This window comes from Mesoplodon densirostris, chromosome 20 (assembly GCF_025265405.1).
Source record: "Mesoplodon densirostris isolate mMesDen1 chromosome 20, mMesDen1 primary haplotype, whole genome shotgun sequence".
Taxonomy (NCBI): domain Eukaryota; kingdom Metazoa; phylum Chordata; class Mammalia; order Artiodactyla; family Ziphiidae; genus Mesoplodon; species Mesoplodon densirostris.
This window is the reverse complement of record NC_082680.1, coordinates 25,716,287-25,738,902: the sequence shown is the minus strand read 5'-3', so window position 1 is coordinate 25,738,902 and position 22,616 is coordinate 25,716,287. Positions and strand designations below refer to the sequence as shown.

Genomic DNA, 22,616 nt, shown 5'->3' with positions numbered 1-22,616 from the left:
GATGAGCCTCTGGGGGAGAGAAAGGAAGATTTGCCTCCAGGGTCACATGAAAGCCTTATTCTCCTATTGGATTTCCCAGGTGGGTCGGGAGCTGGGGGCGGGGGTGGGGAAATTGCTGTTTCACTTCCCTAGAGAACCACAGACAGGACCTGGGCTTTGCTGGGAAAATTATGAACACCTTGGGCCAAATTCATCATACAAATGAATTTATTTGCAAAACAGAAACAGACGCACAGACTTAGGTAATGAACTTATGGTTACCAGGGGGGAAGGGTGCAGGAGAGGGATAGAGTGGGAGTTTGGGATTGACATGTACACACTGCTATATTTAAAATAGATAACCAATAAGGACCTACTGTATAGCACAGGGAACTCTGCTCAATATTCTCTGATAACCTATATGAGAAAAGAATCTGAAAAAGAATGAATATATGTATATGTATAACTGAATCACTTTGCTATATACCTGAAACTAATACAACATTGTTAATCAACTATACTCCAATATAAAACAAACAAAAAAAAGAGTTGCATCAATCACCCCCTACAATCATCCTAGTACTGAGACCTCCAGGGTATCTGGACAGAGGAAGGCCAGATCTTTTAAGAATAAACTGAGTGAAAGGTGGGATTTCCCTGGTGGCACAGTGGTTAAGAATCTGCCTGCCAATGCAGGGGACATGGGTTTGAGCCCTGGTCTGGTAAGATCCCACATGCCGCAGAGGAACAAAGTCCATGCGCCACAACTACTGAGCCCATGTGCCACAACTACTGAAGCCCATGTGCCTAGAGCCCGCGCCCCACAACAAGAGAAGCCACCGCAATGAGAAGCCCATGCACCACAACGAAGAGTAACTCCCACTCGTCACAACTAGAGAAAGCTCATGAACAGCAGCAAAGACCCAAAGCAGCCAAAAATAAATAAATAAAATTAAAAAAGAAAAGTGAGTGAAGGGCCTCATTTGCCCAAATATAAAATGAACAACTCTAAACCCCTTTAAAGAATTGCAGAATTGCATGTTCCTCTGAAAATTGTTCTCTTAAGAAATGAAAAAGCTTGGGGAAATGTGACAGTTTGTCTAATTTTGAAGTATGACATGATTATTTGGGGTTAATTATTACTTTTTACAACCAACCAGGGATAGTATTCTCTTCCATATTTTAGGGCTGCTTTTGGAGGCCCATGGAATAGAGAGTTTCTTAGTAAAGGTAAAATGATGGGATTAAGGTTTCTGGTCTCAACGCTCTTCCACAGAATTAACTCTCTCTCTGAAATACGTTTCTCTAGTGCTAACGAGCCCTTAAAATGAGGGGGCTTTGGGGTGTATAAGAGGATGTTGAGATGCGGCCTTGAAAATGAAGAGAGTTCCTGACTCCTTAGAAGTTTTTCTGGAGGTTTAGTATTACTTTTCTCTCTTGCCACGTTAGATTTAGAAACATAATTCTACTTCAGACTTCTCAAGTGGCTTTGGCTTTGGATGTAGAATCCATCATCTTCTTTACTGTTTCCGTTTCTTCCTCACAAAACAACCAGACTTGTCTTCCTGATTTGCAAGAAGCTGGGCATATGAAGCATCATTTGTTGAGGTTGGGGGGAAGGTGACTTATCTAAATTGTATTGACATGGTGTGAGAAATCAACTTCTTTTTGATACAGCCCTTTAGTCCAAGAAAATGCTGGACTGAACCAACCTTTTGTTTGTTTGTTTGTTTTTTGGCCATACCACACAGCATGTGGGAACTTAAGTTCCCCAACCAGGGATTGAACCCATGCCCCCCCAGCAGTGGATGCCTGGAGCCCTAACCACTGGACCAAGGATGCTCAAGACCAAAGCCCTTCCTTCAACCTATATCTCCCAATCTAAGCCATTATTTGGGGCACTGCCCTAAGGCCACAATGGCCAGGAGGGATGAGGGTGGGAGATTGGGAAGGGATGCATTGGGTTTCCTAAATTAGAGTCCTTGAATGCCTCAGAAGACCTTAGTGAATGCTTAAAATGTCAGGCTTAACACATGAATTGTTAAAGAACTTTCTGATGACTGTACTCATGGCCCATGTCCACTGCCCTAATTGACCAGCTGTGTCTCCATGAGAATTTCCACTATTCTTACCTTTAGAGTGTCTTCCCACCTGGGTTCCTTAGCCTAAGGCAGGGAAGAGGTATTCCTCACTTCCTGTCAATTTTCGCTTCAAAGGCTTGCCCTCTTTCACAGGTGTGCCCTAGAGGCACCTAGCAGGAATTCCTTAATACCATCTGACTCACCTCTCAACACCTTTCCCCTGAGCCAATAAATAGAACTATTGAATGAGGAACAACTCTACTGTTGTGGTTGTTTTAATCCTCTATAGTGTGCTGAGAATATGGCTCAAATTGTATGGTAATTTAGATACTCACACGCACATACATTCCAAAAAAAGTTATTGAACCAGACACTGGAACCACCACAAAAATGATTCATGCCCTTGAAAAATCTCTTATGAGGAGAGCTCATGAAGGGATCAAATTCAGGAAATCATATAATTATTTTGATAATCCCACTACATACTACATTGTACATGAAAAGTGTTCAAAGAGACGTAGAGAGGGGAAAGCTGACAATGGTGGGCCACAGAAGAGGTGAATTTTTAGCGAATCTTACAAAATGTCAGGCACAGAAAGAAAAAGAGCATTCCAAACATAAGCACTACCATGGACAAAATCGCAGTCAAGAAAGAATATATTCAAGGAACAACAGTAGAAGCTTCGTGGCTGATTAAGTGTATGGAGAGGGAGAGGGTGCATTTGGCATTAGGGTGACAAGCAAAGGCCAGACTGAAATGATTTGAGGGAATTCCCTGGTGGTCCAGTGATTAGGACTCCACACTTTCATTGCCAAGCAGGCGGGTTCAATCCCTGGTCGGGGAACTATAAGATCCCCGCAAGCCATGCGGTGCAGAAAAAATAAATAAATAAATGATTTGAATGGCACACTCTAGAGTTTAACTTTGTCCTGTAAACACCAGGAACCAATAGACGTTGTTAAGCAAGGGAAAGAAATGATGAGACTTACGTTTTAGAAAGATAACTCTAGGGCCAGCAGAGAGGATGGATTTGAGAGTAAGATCAGAGTATTATTTCTTTCAGTATAACTGAATGAGAATTTGGTGGTGGAGCGGGGAAGGCATGGTAAATGAACACTTCTGGGGACCATCTTTAACTACTGAATCAGAATCTCCACGCTTGAGACCCGGGAGACTGCATATGTAACATCTCTCACATAACGGTGATTCTTGCAGGCTCTAAAGTCTAAGACATAGACTAGAGACAGAGAGACCAATTAGGAAGCTTTTGTAATTGTCCAATTAGGAGATGAAATTAGTTGGATCTGTCCATGATGCCCTTCCAGAGTAGCTCATAAAGAAAAACAGTTGTTTTCAGACAATTATGTAAGTGCTAAACTATTTTTGCAGATTGCTAAGTGATCTTGGCCAAGTCATTTGATACATTAACCATCATGCTTTTAAATGACAAAGTACTGATTCTCATAGTCTTATCTGAGTATTACAAACTCTCAAGAGTCAGGGAAGGTACTTACCTTCAATTAAGACATTAAGTCTAATAGGAAGATTAGATTGAGTCATTCTTATTTGTTTTCTTGCTTGCTTTCTGTTTACCTCCTCATGCAATGTAAATCCCAGGAGAGCAGGCTTGAGGACATTGATGGGTCTCCAGTGAAACAGTTCTTGGCATAAAGGAGGCTCGCAGTGAAAATGTTCTGAAAAAATTAAAGACAGAAAGACAAAGTAAGGAAAAAGGAGGCAGAGGAAGAGACAAATGAAGGGACAGAGGGAGGGAGGGAGAAGGAAAGGAAGATAGAAAAAGGAGAGAGAAATAAAGGAAAGAAAGGAAGGAAGGAAGGGAGAGAGAGAGAGAGAGAAAGAAAGAAAGGAAGGAAGGAAGGGAGAGAGAGAGAAAGAAAAGAAAGGAAGGAAGGAAGGGAGAGAGAAAGAAAAGAAAGAAAGAAAGAAGAAAGAATGAAAGAAAGAAAGAAAGAAAGAGGAAGGAAGGAAGAGAAAGGAGGGAGGAAGGGAGAAGGAAAGGAAGATAGAAAAAGGAGAGAGAAAGAAAGAAAAGAAAGGAAGGAAGGGAGAGAGAAAGAAAGAAAAGAAAGGAAGGAAGGAAGAAAGAAAGAAAAGAAAGGAAGGAAGGAAGAAAGAAAGAAAGAGGAAGGAAGGAAGGAAGAGAAAGGAGGGAGGAAGGGAGATAAAGAAAGAAAGGCAGGAAGAAAAGGAAAGAAAGAGAGACAGAAAGAAACCATGCAATGTCAGGTAAAAGAAATCATCACATTGGACAGGAAATTAAGCGATTCAGCCTTTCTTCCAACTACTATTTCTTCAACACCTGTGTGGTGCTAGATGCTGAAGATGCTGCCCTTATGGTATTGCCAATGTGGATGTCTGGGTTTGATTCTGCTGCTCGGGAGCTTAGAGCCCTGATAAGTCTACCTTAAGCTTAAGCTTCAGGCCTTAGGTCCTTATTTATAAAACTGGGGGTGGGTGGTGGGGTGACGGCTCTCCAAAAATAAGAAGACAGCTAAAGCACTTTCCAGATCTCACCTTCCTAATTCATCTGCTTCAAATCCTGGCTTCAGTTCCCTCTTTTTTGTTTGTTTGTTTTGTTCTGAAGACCTTTATTTTTAATAAAACTGGAAATAACTCAAATATCCAACAACTGGTGAACAAAGAAGTTTTGTTATAGTCATACAATGGAATTCTGTTTAGCAATTTTATTTATTTCATTTTATTATTAATTTATTTACTTATTTTATTGAAGTGTAGTTGATTTACAATGTTGTTACTTTCAGGTGTACAGCAAAGTGATTCAGATATTCATTTTCAGATTCTTTTCCATTATAGGTTATTACAAGATGTTGAATATAGTTCCCTGTGCTGTACAGTAGGTCCTTGTTGTTTATCTATTTTATCTATAGTAGTGTGTATCTGTTAATTCCAAACTTTTAATTTATCCCTCCCTCTCCCCTTTGGTAACCAACCATAACTTTGTTTTCTGTCTGTGAGTCTATTTCTGTTTTGTAAATAAGTTCATTTGTACAGTTATTTTTAGATTCCACATATAAGGTTTATCATACGATATTTGTCTTTCTCTATCTGACTTACTTTACTTAGCATGATAATCTCTTGGTCCAACCTTGTTGCTGCAAAGTTCCCTCTTTGGAAGCGAGCAAAGGAACGTGCGAGCCGCCACCTAGGACCAAGTTCTTGCCCTCTGGGCAGAAATGTAACCACTCCCCGGAGCTGGCTTCTCAAAGAGCTATAGAAATGCTAAACAGTAACAGATCTGGAGGCAGAAAACAATGTGGCACTAATTGTTCCGTTTCCTCCGCTTTCCTAGCGGGGGAGGCTGGCCCTGGCTGCTCCGGCCATCCCACCGCGCCGCGCGCTTCTTTCTCGACTCAAGTATCCCAGGACTGGGAAGGTGAAGCGGGGAAGCGCCCGAGGAGCAAAGATGCTCCCCACCCTACGATCCGGACAGACCTGCAAATAATGCCCGGGGACCAGAGGAAGGCTCCCATTGGCCAGAGGGCGGGTGACGGCAAGGGGGCGGAGTTTCCCGGGGCTGTGGGCGGGGGAGTATAAGGGAGGGGGGCGTGCAAGCACCGTGTCAGTTTCGAAGTCCCTGGCTTCTACCCTCTGCGCCCAGGCAACTGGATCGCGCCTCAGGCTAAGGCTTTTCCCTCCTCTGCCCACCGGGCGCCTCCACCCGGCCCTGCGGCGCCCCGCAGCTCCCCGCCCCCCACCAGCCCCGGGGCCCTTCCTGCTTTTCCTCCGCGGTGCTTTGATCCGGGGGCCCTTCTGTTTGTTTTCTCTTCTTTCCTCTTTGTTGCTCTAAAACCCACCTCGCCGAAGCCCCCCGCTGCGGAGGGAGTTCGACTTGCAGTGGAAGGCGGCTGCCGCGCACCGCATCCGCCCCTCCTGCGACCCCGCCAGCCTGCGCGCCCACCCCGCCTGCCAGACCCGCCGCCTGCGTTCGTTCGCCCGAGGAAGCCAGCCGAGAGTTCATTGATGCACCCATTCCAGTGGTGTAACGGTGAGTCCCTGGCCGGGGGGCGAGGGGCGCGGAGCGGGCCGGAGACGCGGAGAGCGGGGCGCCAGGCTTCAGATCCGAGGGCTCGTTCTCCCTCTCGAGCCAAGTTTTTCCTGAAACGGGACCGGCGGGGAGGCATCCTGGCGCCCGACTCTGCTCTGCACACCGCGGAATTTGGGGGGGGGGGATGAATTCAGGTTTAACTCCAGGGCTGGGAAGGATCTCTTGAGTGGGCGGCGGGCGGGCGGGGCGGGGGGGGCGTGGGAGCCGAGGGGTTCCCGGCCTTTGTGTGGCGGCTTCGCACTCCTACCCCCTTCCCTTGCCTTTGTGCGCTCAAACTCTGCTCTTTGTTGTGGTTGTCGGAGGAGCATTAAATCCGCGCTCGGGCTCGGATCTCCTAGAGGGAGCTCAAGTTCCTGGCCTGAAACTTTTCAGGCTATTTTAAATATGTATACAGTGCGGCGTGCGGGGCGGCGCGCCGGGGCGGCTTCCTCTGCGCCTTTGTTGGCTTCGCACCGGCGGCGGAGGGGGGCTTTGTTACGGTGGAAGACGTCGGACTAATGAGCGTGGCTTTATTGGATTGATAAAGCCTTGCAGAGTTTTCGGCGCCCCGCTACCCTTGAGAGCAGGGCTTGCCTGGAGAGCTATGCTCACGGGCCCCCAAGGCCAGACCACGGTACTAGCTTCTGTGCCTCGGCGGTGGCCGCGCCTCCAGACCCGATCACCCCTCCCACCCCTCCCACCCCGGCCTGGGTGATGCTAAATTCATCCCACCTGAGGCTTTTAGCGGTTCAGGTGATGCACAGAGGTTGGGCTTGGGTCGGGTTCCTCGCCCAGGCTACCTGAAGAGAGGGCTCTTCTGGGCGGGTCAGTTCAAAACTTTGGCTCCTAATACCTTCCAGTGGCCCTAGGATCTTGACTGCGTTGTTCTAAAGCTTGGAGAGTTTTTGGTGAAAGGGGGGAGCGCGGCGGAGGCACTTCTGGTGAAAGGGGGAAGGGGACCGGGGGGACCAAAGCAGCTGGCCTTATCTCTCAGTAGGGTAGGCTGGCTAGTTGGGGGGGGTGGGAAATCCATTCTTGAGAGCAGACTCTTGCCAGATCTTGCATTAATTATTTCAAGAGGCTTTTGTTTTAAGGCAGGGTTTGGGCAGCATGTGTATAAGGGGGCCCCCATCCCCCTCTTCCTCTTGCTGGTAGGATCTAATTTCCTGAAAATGAACCCAGCTGTGTGTGTGATAGGCAGCATTGCCTGAGTGAGGACGAGGGGGTGGGGTGAGGGGGGACGGTGCATCCCAGCATCTGGGAAAGATTCCTGTTGGCTGGGAAGGAGAAGCGTTTCCCAGATCCACTGGTCTTTCTCGGCCAGCCCTTCTCTTGACGTCACTCCAGCCCGCTGCTCAGATATGAAACATTCTGATGTCAAGGCTTTCATAGGTCGGGGGAAACAATGGAACAGACTTCAGGAGAAGAACCAAGGTGGCTGTCACTAACACTAGCCTTTCTTCTGGGCAGCCCCCTTTCCTGTGAGGGATTAGACCAGCAGAGGACTTGCTGCTTTATCTTTTCACTTCTTTTCTTTTTTTTAATTTAATTTTTATTGAAGTATAGTTGATTTACAGTGTTGTGTTTCTTTTCACTTCTTTTTTTCAATTGTTTTTGTTTACTGAAGTGTAGCTGATTTACAATGCTCTGTCCATCTCTGCTCTACAGCAAAGTGACTCAGTTATGACGCATATAGACATTCTTTTTTTATATTCTTTGCCATTACGGTTTATCACAGGATACTGAATATAGTTCCCTGTTCTTGTCATTTCTTTTTTTTTTAATAGTTTTTTTCTTTAATTAATTAATTTATTTTTGGCTGCATTGGTTCTTCGTTGCCGCGTGCAGGCTTTCTCTAGTTGCGGTGCCCGGGCTTCTCATTGCGGTGGCTTCTCTTGTTGTAGAGCACGGGCTCTAAGCACGCAGGCTGTACAGCGCAGGCTCAGCAGTTGTGGCTCACAGGCTCTAGAGCGCAGCCTCAGTAGTTGTGGGGCACGGGCTTAGTTGCTCTGCGGCATGTGGGATCCTCCCGGACCAGGGCTCAAACCCGTGTCCCCTGCACTGGCAGGCGGATTCTTAACCACTGCGCCACCAGGGAAGTCCCTCTTGTCACTTCTTAAAGTGACAGAGAGATGACTGTTCTGATCTCCAGTGAAGAAGCAATCCTTCTCCCCACACCTTCGTGAGAAATATCTAAAGCCCCTCTTTCCTGGGGTTGGTATTGTGTCCTTATAAGTTTAGAGGAAAAACGACTCCACTGTCAGGTTTTAGCCCAAGGTATACTTTCCTCACTTCTTTTTTTTTTTTTTTTTTTTTTTTTTTTTTCAGTATGCGGGCCTCTCACTGTTGTGGCCTCCCCCGTCGCGGAGCACAGGCTCCGGACGCGCGGGCTCAGCGGCCATGGCTCACGGGCCCAGCCGCTCCGCGGCATATGGGATCCTCCCAGACCGGGGCACGAACCCGTATCCCCTGCATCGGCAGGCGGACTCTCAACCACTTGCGCCACCAGGGAGGCCCTCCTCACTTCTTTTTAATCAGAATGCAAGCAAATGGACCATCTCTTCTCAGCTATGAAGCTCTTCTCCCCCATACTTCTTTATCACAGAAAGTCCCAAACTCACTGACTCAATCCTGGAGCCCCAGGGGAAGCTTCTCTCAGCAAGATAACATGGTCAAGATAAACTGATAGGGCTTCCCTGGTGGCGCAGTGGTTGAGAGTCCGCCTGCCAATGCAGGGGACAGGGGTTCGTGCCCCAGTCCAGAAAGATTCCACATACCGCAGAGCAGCTGGGCCCGTGAGCCGTGGCCGCTGAGCCTGCGCGTCCAGAGCCTGTGCTCTGCAACGGGAGAGGCCACAGCAGTGAGAGGTCCTCGCACTGCAAAAAAAAAAAAAAAAAAAAAGGTAAACTGATAAAGTGCTGAGGCCAGAGTGCCTCCAGAGTGAATACATGTAAACCCTCTGCATTCGCTATGGCCATTGCTGTGCAAGTTCTCAGAACAGGGAACCCAGTGAAGTTCTTTGGGACCCTAGAGATGCCAGGATCCAGCTCATAAAAGGTGCGTGGAGAGCAAAGGCAGGTTGAGGGTGAGACCCTCTTACAGCATCAACAAGTGATGAGACAGGGTTAGGGAGATGTGCCTGGTGCCTGGTGGGGAAGAAGCCCTCTTGGCGTTGACGACAGAGTTCCATGGAAGAGAAGCCCAAAGGCCCCTTTCCAGAGTAGACAGAAAACTGTCCCTCCCTGGCCAGTCCACCATGATGTCTTCATGGAAAATTGATCTCTTTTGGCCCACAGAGATCAAATATTTAAGTGGAGGGTGAAGGGGTGGTGAAAACTTTCTAACCCAAGCTGGAGGCTCAGAAGCAAGGGCTGAACAAAGTTTATTAGCTAATTAATTTTTTTCCAACCTTAACCAAAAAGTCTTTTCAGGATAAGAACTACTTTTACTTTTTGTTTCCCCACAGTGTCTAGGTCAGTGTATAAATCAAGCCAGCAGTAGTACTTGTTGGTTGACTGGTCATCTGTTAGCTGAGGGCAGTTTCTGGGCAATTTTCCCAAACTTCAGTGTCCTTGAAGTGGGAGCTTTTGCCAAGATGACCAGATCGTCTTGAGAAGAATCAGGAGTTATTTATGTTAACCCGTTATTGAAAACAAGCCAAACATGAGGGTAGGCGCTGGAGAATGTACAAAAGTCCACGTCGCTGTCCTCAGACCTAGGAGCACTCAGGCTTGTTAGAACTCCTCATCTCTGATCTCAGGATTGTATATAATCACACCTCTACTAGGGCCTCACTTTGTATGGTGAAAACCTTTGTGTCTGTCTTCTTCCCTAGACGATAAAATCATCTTGTCTTTCTTCTTTGCTTTTTTATCTTCAGTGTCTGTTGTGGTACTTGTCATGTAATCACTGCTTAATGCCTGTTCGAGTTAAATGAAGTTGATTCTAGAAACAGTGGGGCAACATAAGACAGTTACGGAGTGTGCCAGAGCCGGAACACGTGATACAAGCTGTGAGCACTATAGATTTCGGGGTGGGGAGTCCCTGGAATATCACAAAGACCAGGTTTGGGGGACTTTGGGGAAGGAGAGGGAATTTCAGGCAGAGAAAGCTTCATGAACAAAGGTGTGGAGGCAGGTGAAGACAGAGATGGGCAAGAATTAGAGATGGGGTGATGCAGGAGGATACTGAGTCGGGGAGGTAAAGAGGGGACCCAACGCACACGTGTTTAGGAGGACTTGAAGCCAGTCATGAGTTTGGGAAATACATGCTAGAAACCAAGTGGAAGGAAATGTCAGACATGTGAGCTAAATTAGAGGATGGACTAGACATCAATTAATAGGCACTTGGGGTAGAATTGGGCTCCAAGTCTCTCTGGAATAGAGACTTGGCAGTACAGTTGGCACACAATCTGAAAGAGGTTTGGAGGGAGGTTCATTATATCGATCACTAGATTGATCTCGGGGATGAAGAGGGCTGAGATGTATGAGGTCAAAGATGACTCCAGTCTTTCAAGCCAGTCTTCTGCTGAGGTGGGGTTGCTTCACTAATTATGGTGTAGGATTCCAAAGTGTATTAATGGTGATCTGGCTCCTAACCACGATGTCAGGAAAGTACTTAAAACCCACATTGAGGGCTTGAGTCTAGAGAGGTTCACCCACCCCCGCACACCTTGCAGGATCTCAGTTCCTTGACCAGGTATGGAACCCGTGCCCTCGGCAGTGAAAGCATGGAGTCCTAACCACTGAACCACCAGGGAATTCCCCAGAGGGCTTTGAAGCCAAGCCTTCTTAGCTGTTTGACTGTAGACACATTGTTCAATGATGATTGAGTCTTTTTTCCCCATGGCGGCGTGGGGAGTAACATTTCACAGTGGCCTTATTACAAAGGCTAAGTTATAGCTTGAGAATGTGCTTGGGTGATAGCAGGTGTATGGTAAAGTCTAGCCTTCTTGTCCCAGCACTTTCTGAAATCCAAGAGTTTCAGGCTTACCTTTCAGATCATTGATATTTTTTGCCTGCAAACAGGAAAAAACACTCAACTGGCTTGTGGTTAAATCCTATCTTTTTTTTTTCTTTATAAACATGATAGAAAATTTACTAATTCTCAGAACCAGTAGTCCCAAGATAGTGGCTCTAGGATTGCTTAATCCAGCAGCTCAACTGACAACATCTTTCTTCTTTCCTTGTCCTCTCTGCCACCAGCTTGATATTGAACTTCTCTCTTTCCAGCTATAACTTGGCTGCCACCCTTCCAGGTGTTTTGGGGAGATGTGACACACCCCCCAAAAAAGAAAATCTTGTCTTTTCCAACAGATCTGCTCTTTGATTCTTCAGCCAGAACTCTGTCACATACCTACCCCAAAACCAAACCCCTGGCAAGGGCAAGGTGATTACCACCTTTGGACCAATCAGAATTTACCCCTGAGTCATGTGAGAAAGGGAAGCATCCAGTGGCCACCGGTGCTACCCAAGCTGAAGGGACCTTGTTAAACTGTAATAGATTCTGATTCCTTTCAGTGGGGGTGGGCCCGAGAGTCTGCATTTCTGATGAGCTCTGGGGATGCCACTGCCATTAGAGGATTGCACGGCAAGGCTTTGAGTAGAAAGGGGGAAGGTGGCCAGTAAAAGTTAGCTGTAGCTCCCTGCCCTCACCCCCCGCCCCTTTCTGGAATGCTGGCCCAGCCTCAGAGTGAGCAATTTCTATTCTGGTCCTGGTGCAGTTTGGCTTCTGGAGCAGGTAGCTTAATAATGACAAATGACCTTTGCAACTGCACTTTGCAATTTACAAAGCATATTTCTTACACCATCGTTTTCGGTCTTCTCTGCACATTGCTTGTTTTCCTGTGACAAAGTGGAGCTTAGCGAGGTAATTTCCTAAAGGTCACATAGCTAGGGAGAGGTAGGATTGGAGCCCAAGCGTACCTTTCCTCATCTAAGGCTCTTCATTTTGCTACTGCACTGTATAGGCTTCTCCCTGATGGAAGTGAGTTTTCCATTTTCCGCCCATTGCCTGAATCCTTGATCCGCTAGATGGGGATGCTGGTTTAAGTACTGTGTGTAGGATCCCATTTCGTAGATTGGTTAAATAATTTACCCAAGATCATGTAGCTAGTAAGTGTTGGAACTAGGGTACAGATATAAGCCCCTGGAATGTAAATTGGTGCAGCCACTACAGAAAACAGTATGGAGGTTCCTTAAAAAACTAAAAATAGCCATATGATCCAGCAATCCCACTCCTGGACATATATCTGGAGAAAACTCTAATTCAAAAAGATTCATGCACCCTAATGTTCATAGCAGCAGTACTTACAATAGCCAAGGCATGGAAGCAACCCAAGTGTCCATCCACAGATGAATGGATATCAAGAAGATGTGGTATATATATATACATAGTGGATATTACTCAGCCATAAAAAAGAATGAAATAACACTATTTTCAGCAACATGGATAGACCTAGAGATTATCATACTAAGTGAAGTAAGTCAGAGAAAGACAAATATCATATGATATCACCTGTGTGTGGAATCTAAACTATGATACAAGTGAACTTATTTACAAAACAGAAACAGACTCACAGACATAGAAAACAAACTTATGGTTACCAAAGGGGAAACGCAATCAGGGAAGGGTAAATTAGGAGTTTGGGATTAACAGATACAAACTACTGTATATAAAATAATAAACAACAAGCACCTACTGTATAGCACAGGGAACTATATTCAATATTCTGTAATAAACCATCACAGACAAGAATATGAAAAAGAATATATCTATGTATATGTATAACTGAATCACTTTGCTGTACACCAGCAACTAACACAACATTGTAAATCAACTATACTCCAATTTAAAAAGAAAATAAATAAATAAGTAAGCCCCCGAGTCAGAGAGGTTTGCCATTTCTCCCTGCATCCTTGCTCACACAGAGTGGCCCCAATGGTAAATTTCCCACTATCGTAATACTTTCCCTCCCGGTTCTTTGCAGGGTGTTTCTGCGGCCTGGGACTGGTGAGCACCAACAAGTCCTGCTCGATGCCACCCATCAGTTTCCAGGACCTTCCCCTCAACATCTACATGGTCATCTTCGGCACAGGCATCTTCGTCTTCATGCTCAGCCTCATCTTCTGCTGCTATTTTATCAGGTGGGTGGCTTGCTGGCTGACCTGGGGTTGGGGGAGTCTAGGAGGCGGCGGCCATGGGTAGGGTGAGCTGAGGGAGGCTCCAGTCACGGAGTCACCAGCCTCCAGCCGGGGCCGCTGCTTTGAGGACAGGACTTAGTCCTGCCCTTGGCTGGGCCCCTGAGGCCTGGTGTTTCTATTTACATCAGCCTGTCAAGTTGTTGGAGAGCCTATAAGGTCAGCATAGGCCAGGCTGCATTCCCACCCTTTGGCCAGTTATTCTCGGGTTGCCTAGAATGACTGTCCAAGTAATATCATCAGTGGTCCCTAGCTGTCTCTCTCCGCCCATTCACACTCTCTGGATGGCCAGGGATGGGGGGCATCATTACACCAACGTCATGATCCTCCGCCCTCCTGGGAAATCCTGCTGCCATCCCTCCAGATGCTAATATTAGCAAGCTGGTGTCTGCAGAGCTGCTTATTGGTTCTGCCTTGTAAGCTCTTATGTTTGAGAGAGAAAAAACTGGAAACCATCACTTCTTGAGCGTGGCAGTGCTAGCCAAGCTCCGGGAACTGTTTTTTTCACTTGCAGACAAGGGAACTGGTGACTGTTTTCTATCAAAAATGTGGGGCAGGAAAAAAAAAAATGTGGAGCATGCCTGGTATTCAGAGTGGAAAATACAGTAGTGTTTCTGACTAGGGTGCCCTATTGGTATTAACAATTCCTCATTGTATGGGACTGTCTTGTGCTTTGGGGAACACTGGACACCCCTGACCATTAGAATGTGCTAATGGTCCTGAGAGCCATTGTGATAACCAAGCCACACAACCCCCCATACACAAACACGTGATCACCCAACGCCTGGGTAGACGGATGTCAGCTGGGGTCTAGGCTGGTGTCTGATCAAATCACCTAAGAAGATTCAATTAAGATGAAGGAAGAAGGAGTTCCTGTTCCCCACTGAGACGTCCCAGTGGGTTTGAGTGCTTCACCTGGCAGGAGGCTAGAGGGAAAGTAGATACTTGTCCGGATTCTTAGGGCTGGAGGAGCTCCCTCTTAAGAAGGGGAGGTGCCCGTGGGCCCTGCTCTCTTGTGCTCGCCATCCACTAGCTCGGGCTCCTTCTTTCTCGGGACTTTAAAAAGTCCCCAGCACTGGAATTTTCCACTTACAAGTCTTTGCAGAAGAGGTAAAGTCTAAAATTTGCATCTAATTAGTAAGTGAGGGTAGGTTTCCTATATCTCACCACCCCTCCCCTTCCCCCAAGCCTAAGTTTTCTTCTGCAAACCCTTTCGTCTTCCTGACCGCCAACCACTGCGCTCTCCCCGTATGAAGCAATTTCTGCAACTCCCCAGAGACGGAAGATGGAGACATAGCAAAGATTTTTGTGTGACGCTGGCAGGAGGCTGTAAAACCAACTCTGTTTGGCCCCTGCACGCACACACACAGAGGCACACCCATGCCAGGCTGCAAACGTGGTCAAGAGAAGAAAATCTACAAAATCACTCTGAGCCAGTATGTGGGTGACCGGGCTTCATTTCCTGACGCTGCCACTAATAGGTGTGATCTTAGGGTTTTAGCTGCTCTTTACCAGGTACCTTCTGTGGGCCAGGCATCATGGTCAGCATTTTGTAAAACATTTAGCTTACTTAGTCCTCAGAACTTGCCTCCAGTTTCGGTATCGGCCTGCTTCTGCTTCATAAATGAGGAAATGCATGCTCAGACAGTAAAAGATCTGCCGAAGGTCCTATATCCAGGAAGATGGAGAGGTGGGCTAGTCTGATGACGATTAGGGAGAGTCTTTCAGATTCTAGATGTTGGTCTTCTCTGATTCCTCTTCCTTGAGTGGGAACAGCTGTGCCATCCATGGCCACTCCCTTGAAGCTAGAGATTGTGGTCCTGCAGAAGGACGGGCTGGGAGCTCTGGGTATGGCTGATTTATTTTTTGTTTGGCTGGAGTTAAAGAACAGAGCTGCAACCACATGATACCAGAAGCTTTCCCCACTGCGGGGCTGCTCGGCGCCACCTGTTCCTCCTGCAGTAATCTGCCCCTTTGCCACCCTGCCCTCTGTCCTGCAGCCTGCCCGAAGCCAGTTTGACCCTGGCTTGCTGGCATGTGGCAGCCTGGGAGTGTCTATATATAGAAAGACACACAAGCACAGAAGCCACTTCCTCTCCCTGCTTCTCGGTTTCCTCCTCAGCCAAAATAGGCCCGTGACCCCCCTCCTGACCTGGTGAGCTCATCGGCCAAGGCCAGCCTTTGCTCCCCCCATCTCTGTCTCCCTGACTCCCACCCCCCGACCGCAGGAGCTGATCTCTGCCCTACGCAGGATGGAGGGGCCCGTGAAGTACAACTGGGCAGGAAAGGAACCATTATTTTCAGGACCTGGCTGCATTGTTTGTTGCAAAAGGGAAAAGCTGGGGAGAGCCCACTGGCAGCGGCTAGAAATGGTCTCATTGAATTCAGGGTATTTTTAGTTGCTTTGCTCACCCAACAGCTGAGAAGGCCACCTGTCCAGAGTTGTTGGCACTCCGTCCCCTGCTGGGATGGCCCAGGATCTCTGCTTTTTGCTTTGTTTCCCTTGCAACCCTTTTGGCCCCATTTCATCACAAGCTATACCTTCCTGATATGGAAATCTACATGCAGAGTGAATATAGAATGTGGCTCTGAAGCCTTGACTGCTCTAAGAGTCAGGCTTTTGGAGGATCCTCAGGTGAGACCATTAAAGGGAGCCAGGCAGATGGAAGGGCCGAGGGTGGAGGAGGAGGGCACTCCAGGTACCCTACGACACAGCACGCAGAAAGGCCCTGCACGTACTCTGTAAGTGTAGCCGTGTTGCAGGCGAGGCAGGCGAGGCTTAAGAGATGGACAACCCCTTGTTCTGAGTCAGGAAGCAGACTCCTCAGCACTTCCTTATTTACTCTGTACATACCTGCTAACAGAGCAACAGCGTCTCCCTCAGAAGGCGGCTGTGAGCACCCCGGCGATGAGATCACTTTCTTTCTTCCCCAGATTAACCCAGTATCAGGCAGGTCGCACTTGATCCTTTAAGCTTTGGGTACATCCTTCCCCGCCCCTCTCGTTTGGAAGCGGGGACACAGTGTATATATGAAAGTAGTACAAAGGTAAGGGTGGAACAGTGCAAGCCCTGGTTAGGCCCTCAGCCCAACCCTCCAATGACCAGAAACTGTCCAACGCCACCCTCAGACCAAGGCAGGGGGACACCTGCCCCACCTGTCCCCTGACCTCCTATTAGGAGCCATGGAGGTGGCGGCAGCCCGATCTTAATCTGTGCCCTGGCTGTGCATCAGGCACGGCTCTTCCAGACCTTCTGCACCCCCGCTCCGCTCTGGTTCCAGCATCTCGGTGTTGCTCTTGGGGCATCTTACCTCGCTCCCTTTGACGGAGGCTCGCGATTGGAGATTCTCTTCCTCTAACTCAGGCCAGCAATCTTTTTCTGCAAAAGGCCAGATCTTATAGGTTTTGCGGGTCAAATGATCTCTGTCTGAACCACCCATCCCTACTGTGCAGAAGCAGCCATAGACGGTACATAAGCTATTGGGTTGGCCAAGAAAAGATCGTTCGGGTTTTTCCATAAGATGTTGTGGAAACCCCCGGATGAACTTTTGGGCCAACCCAATATAACGTGGCTCTGCTCCAGTAAAATTTTATAGGCGTTGAACTTGAGTTTCATATAAGTTTAACATGGCATGAAATATTCTTTTGATTCCGGCTTTCAGCCATTTAAGAATAAGTACCGTTCTTAGCTTCTAGGCCCTATGAAACAAGCAGTCCGCTGGATTTGGCTCTCAGGAGGCCGTGGTTTGCTACCCCGTCTTGCCTAACCTGGTGGTTTTCTGATGTTTCCTTCCAATAACGCAGCTCTTTGGTAGAAATGATCTGTGGGAGAGAAAGCCCCATCTAGTTCCCAAATACAGGAGGACATAGAGCTCCCTGCATAATTCAGAAGGTTTCCCTCACTGAAAATAAAACAAACAAAAAAATAATAATTATGATCCATGTGTGATCATGGTCCCAGCCATCTGCATGGTAAGCCATTCAGAGTCGGAGGCTTGTTGATGAAAGGGCGTTTCCCAAAACCATCTCATATTCTCAGGACCGTGGTATGTGCCACCTAATTGGTGAAGCAGGCCACAGTGTGTGTTGAAGAGCTTGGCCTCTGTCATCAGATCAACTTTGATTCAAATCCAGACTCTTCTGCCAGCCAGCTCTGGCATTTAGGCAAGTTACTTAACTTCTTTGGACGCCGTGTTCCTCATCTGCAAAAAGGGACGTCTCTCCCTCTGGAAGTTGTTTAGAATTGGTGCAGACGTCAGGCGTAGCAAATCCTCCAGCACAATTATGTTCCTGCCATTAGTAACGGCGTGTTCTGGCCATTGTGTTTTGGCCATTGAGGGTCCAGTTGTATACGGGCCACCAGCTTGAAACAAAAAGAGGAAAACAAAGAAGGGACTGCCTGTGTTGGCCTGGCGCTGTGAAGTGGGACAGGCGTGTGCTCTGGTTCCAGAATACTTGTGTTCTCTGAGTGGAAAATTCCCCAGGCTCAGCAGACTTTATCCTGCTGCCCTGGCTTGGTGGAAATGTCCCCTCTTAAGAATATCTAACTTCTGGGAATTCCCTCATGGTCCAGTGATTAGGACGCCGTGCTTTCACTGCCGAGGACGTGGGTTCAGTCCCTGATCAGGGAACTGAGATCCTGCAAGCTGCGTGGCACGGCCAAAAAAAAAAAAAAAAAATCTGACTTCCGTACAGTCAGCAAGCAGATGGTTGATCTGTATATTTGGGGAGCCTGAAGGAAGTGACCTACCAGAGACAATAGGGAGGGTGAATGAACTATGGGTTGGCCCATAAGTTCGTTCGGGTTTTCCGAAAGCCCCGAACGAACTTCTTGGCCAGCTCAGGATTAGGGTACTCTGCAGAGACGCCCCCAATCTGGGGGAGCTGGCAGTGGGTTTTGAGGCAGGTGAACCTGAGTAAGAGTCTTGAGTCCTTAACCCACTCTGGTCACCTGCAGAGGGTCCCGTGCCTACTCCATGTGTCTATGGGAAACACACCTCCCCACCCCCAGAAGGACGCCCCAAGCAGCCGGCCGGCCTCTCCTGCTCTGAATGGCTGTTTGTGCAAAGACATAATGACCTCTTCTCTCCCCTCTTTCTTGCTTCCCCAGCAAACTCCGGAACCAGGCACAGAGCGAACGATACGGGTACAAAGAGGTAAATAAAGTCTACGTGTTGCCCCGAGACTTCATCCACTATTAGCCCTGCTTGGGGAGGGGGTGTGGGGAGAGAGCAGGTTTAAGCTGGCCTGGCCTCCTCCTTGGCCTCACCTCTGGCCCCCTCTGAGGCTAACTCCTTTCCCCGTCCTCAAGTCTGGCTGGGCCCAGGGAGGGCCCAAAGCCCTCCTCCTTCACGGGAGGGTCACGGGGGCACTCCTGTGTGGGGCCAGAGACTCACTCCCTTCCTTGGCGGCTGATACCACCTGACCCCTGTGTTTGATTGCTCCTGATACCAGGCCTCCACTTTTTTCCCCAGGTGGTGCTGAAAGGTGATGCCAAGAAGTTACAGTTATATGGGGTGAGTGCATTGGGACAGGTCGCGGGAGTGCCCAGTGGGTAAGGCAGACCTTCTCCAGCAATCTCAGCCTGACCTTTTCAGGAACCTTTTTAGTCCCCACCTTCCTATGTCCTTGGGCCAAATAAAACTCATCCCAGGAGGTGATCAATATGCAGAATCCGTTATGTCTGGAACTGAACCAGCGCAGGCAGAAAACAAAAGGATCACAAAAGGGTTTGGATACATGGTGTGACCCATGGCCCCAGGAAGCCCACTAGGCATAATCTTAATGGGGAAGACGGTAAGACCATTCCATGCCAGATTTCAGTAACTTTCCCCTGCTCAGACCCCAGGTCTTGGTCTGAAAGAGGTCACCTTTGTGTATGCTCTGTCCTAGTGACTGTGGATCTGATGCGTGTGTCCAGCCCTGAGGTTCTTCCCTGTTTCCCTCCATTCCCCTCCCCTCCCACATCATACCCACTCCCTGGGGCCCCTCAACTCTTGACTCCTTGAGGACTACACCATTTCCTCTTCCTTTCCCACCTATGCCTTTGGGGTCCCCTAACTCATTTCCCAAGACTTCCTTCCATAACCATGGACACTCCTGCAGAGAGCGTGTGTGTGGTTGTCTTGAGTGGGGAGAATCCAGGTCTCACTATACACAAGACTCTGCCTGGACATGGCCTCATTTCATCCCTCTTTTTGGGGTCCACTGTCATGATGTCCACAAGTTCCCATGTTTCTTTAGCTCTCCTCCAGAAGAGTAATTCAGCTGGGATTGTGGGGTTATAATATATTGGGATGTAAGGCTGGACTTAAAGAATGTAAACCGTACACCAGACCCCCCTCCTTTAGTTATTGATAAGTGCCCCCTCACCAAAGGTCCTAGGCTAGAAAGGCTTAAAAATCATAACTACTCAGCCGTAAAAAAGAATGAAATAATGCTCTTTACAGCAACGTGGGTGGACCTAGAGATTATCCTCCTAAATGAGGTAAGTCAGAAAGAGAAACACCATGTGATATCACTTATATGTGGAATCTAAAATGAACCTATCTACAGTCTAAAATGAACCTAGGTTCACAAATGAACCTATCTACAAAACAGAAACAGATTCACAGACATAAAGAACAGACCTGTGCTTGCCAAGGGGAAGCGGGGTAGGGGAGGGACGCATTGGGAGTTTGGGATTAGCAGGTGCAAACTATGATATATAGAATGGATAAACAACAAGGTCCTATTGTATAGCACAGGGAACTATTATATTCAATATCCTATAATAAACCATAATGGAAAAGAATATGAAAAAACATATATGTATAACTGAGTCACTTTGCTGTACAGCAGAAATTAACACAACATTGTAATTCAACTATACTTCAGTTTAAAAAAAAATCCTCTATAACAGCACTGCCCAGTGGAAATCTGAGGGTAGAAAATGCTCTCTATCTGACCATCTGGTGTGGGGACCACTTGCCACTTCTCAGCTGTTGAGCACTTGAAATGTGGCTAGTGTGACTGAGGATCTAAATGTTGAATTTCATCTTATTCGGGTCGACTTAAATCTAAAGCAGTCCCCTGTGGTTCCTGGCTACCGCCCTGTCAGGGTAAGCTCTCTTGGGTGAGGGTGAGGTGCTGGGTGTTCAGGCTGGAGGAGTGAGGCTCTCCCCCATCTCCTCTCACGCGGCCCCTTTCTTCCCACAGCAGACCTGTGCAGTCTGTCTGGAAGACTTCAAGGGGAAGGATGAGCTGGGGGTGCTCTCATGCCAACACGCCTTTCACCGCAAGTAAGTGTCCACCGTGGGGATGTGGGTCCCGGGGTGGCTTTGAAAGAAATAAGCAAGGAGCATCTTCCAGAGCCTCCAATCCCGACCCCTCCCATCTACCCTTTGCCGATATGCCCTTCATCCTGTCTGGACGCCAAGCAAGCCAGAGGGGTTAGACCGGGGTGAGGATAGAGAGGTTCTTGTCCTGAGAAGCAGCTGGGCTCCATGAAAAGACAGCTGGAGCAGATTGGTATCTTCTTAGGGAAAAACAGGTCATCTGTTGCCCGCAGGTGTCTGGTGAAGTGGCTGGAAGTGCGCTGTGTCTGCCCCATGTGTAACAAGCCCATTGCTGGTCCCTCAGAGGCCACCCAGAGCATCGGGATCCTATTGGATGAGCTGGTGTGAGCGCTGCCTCCATACCAAGGCCTGGAGAAGACCTCTAGCCTCACTGGTGCCTGGTCCTTCCACGAAGCTGCAGTGAACAAGACTGTTGGGTGGTGATGGGCATGCTCACCTGGAGGGACGGGGGTGCCGGGCTGGTCTTCCAGCCTCAGGGTGAGACTAGACTTGCCCACCTCTCTGCTTCCTGAAGCCTGCTTCCCTGCTACTCAGTTCTGATGGTCTTGCCCATCAGGACCACTGTATCCTGGTACTGGACTATCTGCCTGCCTTGTCCCTGCTCTGGGAAAAGAAATCCGTTCCTATTTGGCCAAGAACTTGGAGCACACCCCCTTGAGGGTTCCCCTGAGGAGGACAAGCTGCCCTGACCTAGAAGAAGGGATGAGATGGGCTGTGCCTCACCTGTGACCTCCCCGCCCCCTCCCCACTCCTTCCAGAGGAAGGTTAGAAGGGAAGGAAGGAAAGATGGAGGAGCCAAGTGCCTCCAGTGGAAGCGAGGGAGGCTCTGTAGGAAATGGGGAAGAGCAGGGATGCACAGAAGAAACGTCAATGTTTACATGGGACCTATGGAAACAAAGGCTGGCCGGCCGGCCTGCTGACTACAGAGGGGTGGAGGGCAGCCCCCGGCCCCGCCTAGATCTGAGGTGCTATCCGTTCCCTGTTTCTCGGTTGATCTCAGAGCTTCCTATTCTGTGTTGGGGTTTGAGTATCCACCGCCCCAGAAGAAGGGCTTGGTCTACACCCAAATGGATTCCCAGGGGTTTTTTCTAAAGGAGCAAAAAGGGGGCCTGGGGATCGGGGCGTCTGGATCTTAAGGTCACGGTGGACACCCTCTTCCCCTTTGTAAATAGTATTTTTATACTTCATCCTTACCATCTCAGGCTTTATACATGGAATCCCCCAAATGGGAGGGGTAGGGGTTTTCTGTTCCTCCCCCAAGTGGGTGAGGGTGGGAAAAAGGTATGTATTTAAAGCAAATTAAATTTAATAACAAGTTTCTCTAACCTTTTGCCTGTGGTTGTGGCTTGTGTCTGTTGGCCCTTTTCTGCCAACAGAGGGAACAAGGTTCTCGAACTGTGTCTTCTCACTTTCCCATGCTCAGAGCAGACATACATGTGCACAAAGTTTCCTGATCCTTGACAAGAAGAATTCGTATTAATTATTACCTGTTCAGCATAGGCTAGGACTCACATCAGTATGCTTGAAGACCTGACTGAGCCAGGCTCATTCACATGATTTCTAGAATATTTTTAAAGAAAGCTGATGTATGGCACCACAGCATTCCAGCTACCAAGACTTGTCATTCATAGAATTCTCCTTGTAATTCAAGCCATTGAGCTCTTAACTCAGGAAAGGTCCACATTGCTACCACAGAGGCTTGATTTCTTTCTCTGATTAGACTTTTTTTTTCTTACCCACTAGCTGACAATCACTGACTCATCCTACCCTGTGTACTACGTCTACAAGTATTGTTGACTTTTTATGCTCCCAGCTGCATTCAGATCTGGCACCCATGCCCTCCAACTGTGCTCTGTCAACGTCTTAAAGGGGTGCTGAGTTGATCGTGGGTTTGCAAAATGGATGGAGAGAGCCAGGAACAATTTTTGTGGCCATCACAAGCAGGGAGCAGCT

General features: G+C 48.1%; 1 protein-coding gene across 2 annotated transcripts; it reads left to right on the top strand.

Moving 5' to 3' along the window:
• The first annotated feature begins 5,649 nt into the window (after nt 1–5,649).
• On the top strand, nt 5,650–21,988 carry RNF122 (ring finger protein 122). 2 transcript variants are annotated; one of them, XM_060085899.1, is made up of 6 exons: nt 5,650–6,088; nt 13,116–13,272; nt 18,437–18,482; nt 18,801–18,842; nt 20,527–20,606; nt 20,876–21,988. In XM_060085899.1, exons 1-6 carry the CDS (start codon nt 6,064–6,066, stop codon nt 20,988–20,990), a joined length of 465 nt encoding a protein of 154 aa, XP_059941882.1. In that variant the 5' UTR covers nt 5,650–6,063; the 3' UTR covers nt 20,991–21,988. The 2 variants fall into 2 exon arrangements, with proteins under 2 accessions (XP_059941882.1, XP_059941880.1); XM_060085897.1 differs by having other exon boundaries at nt 20,524–20,606.
• The last annotated feature ends 628 nt before the right edge of the window (nt 21,989–22,616 follow it).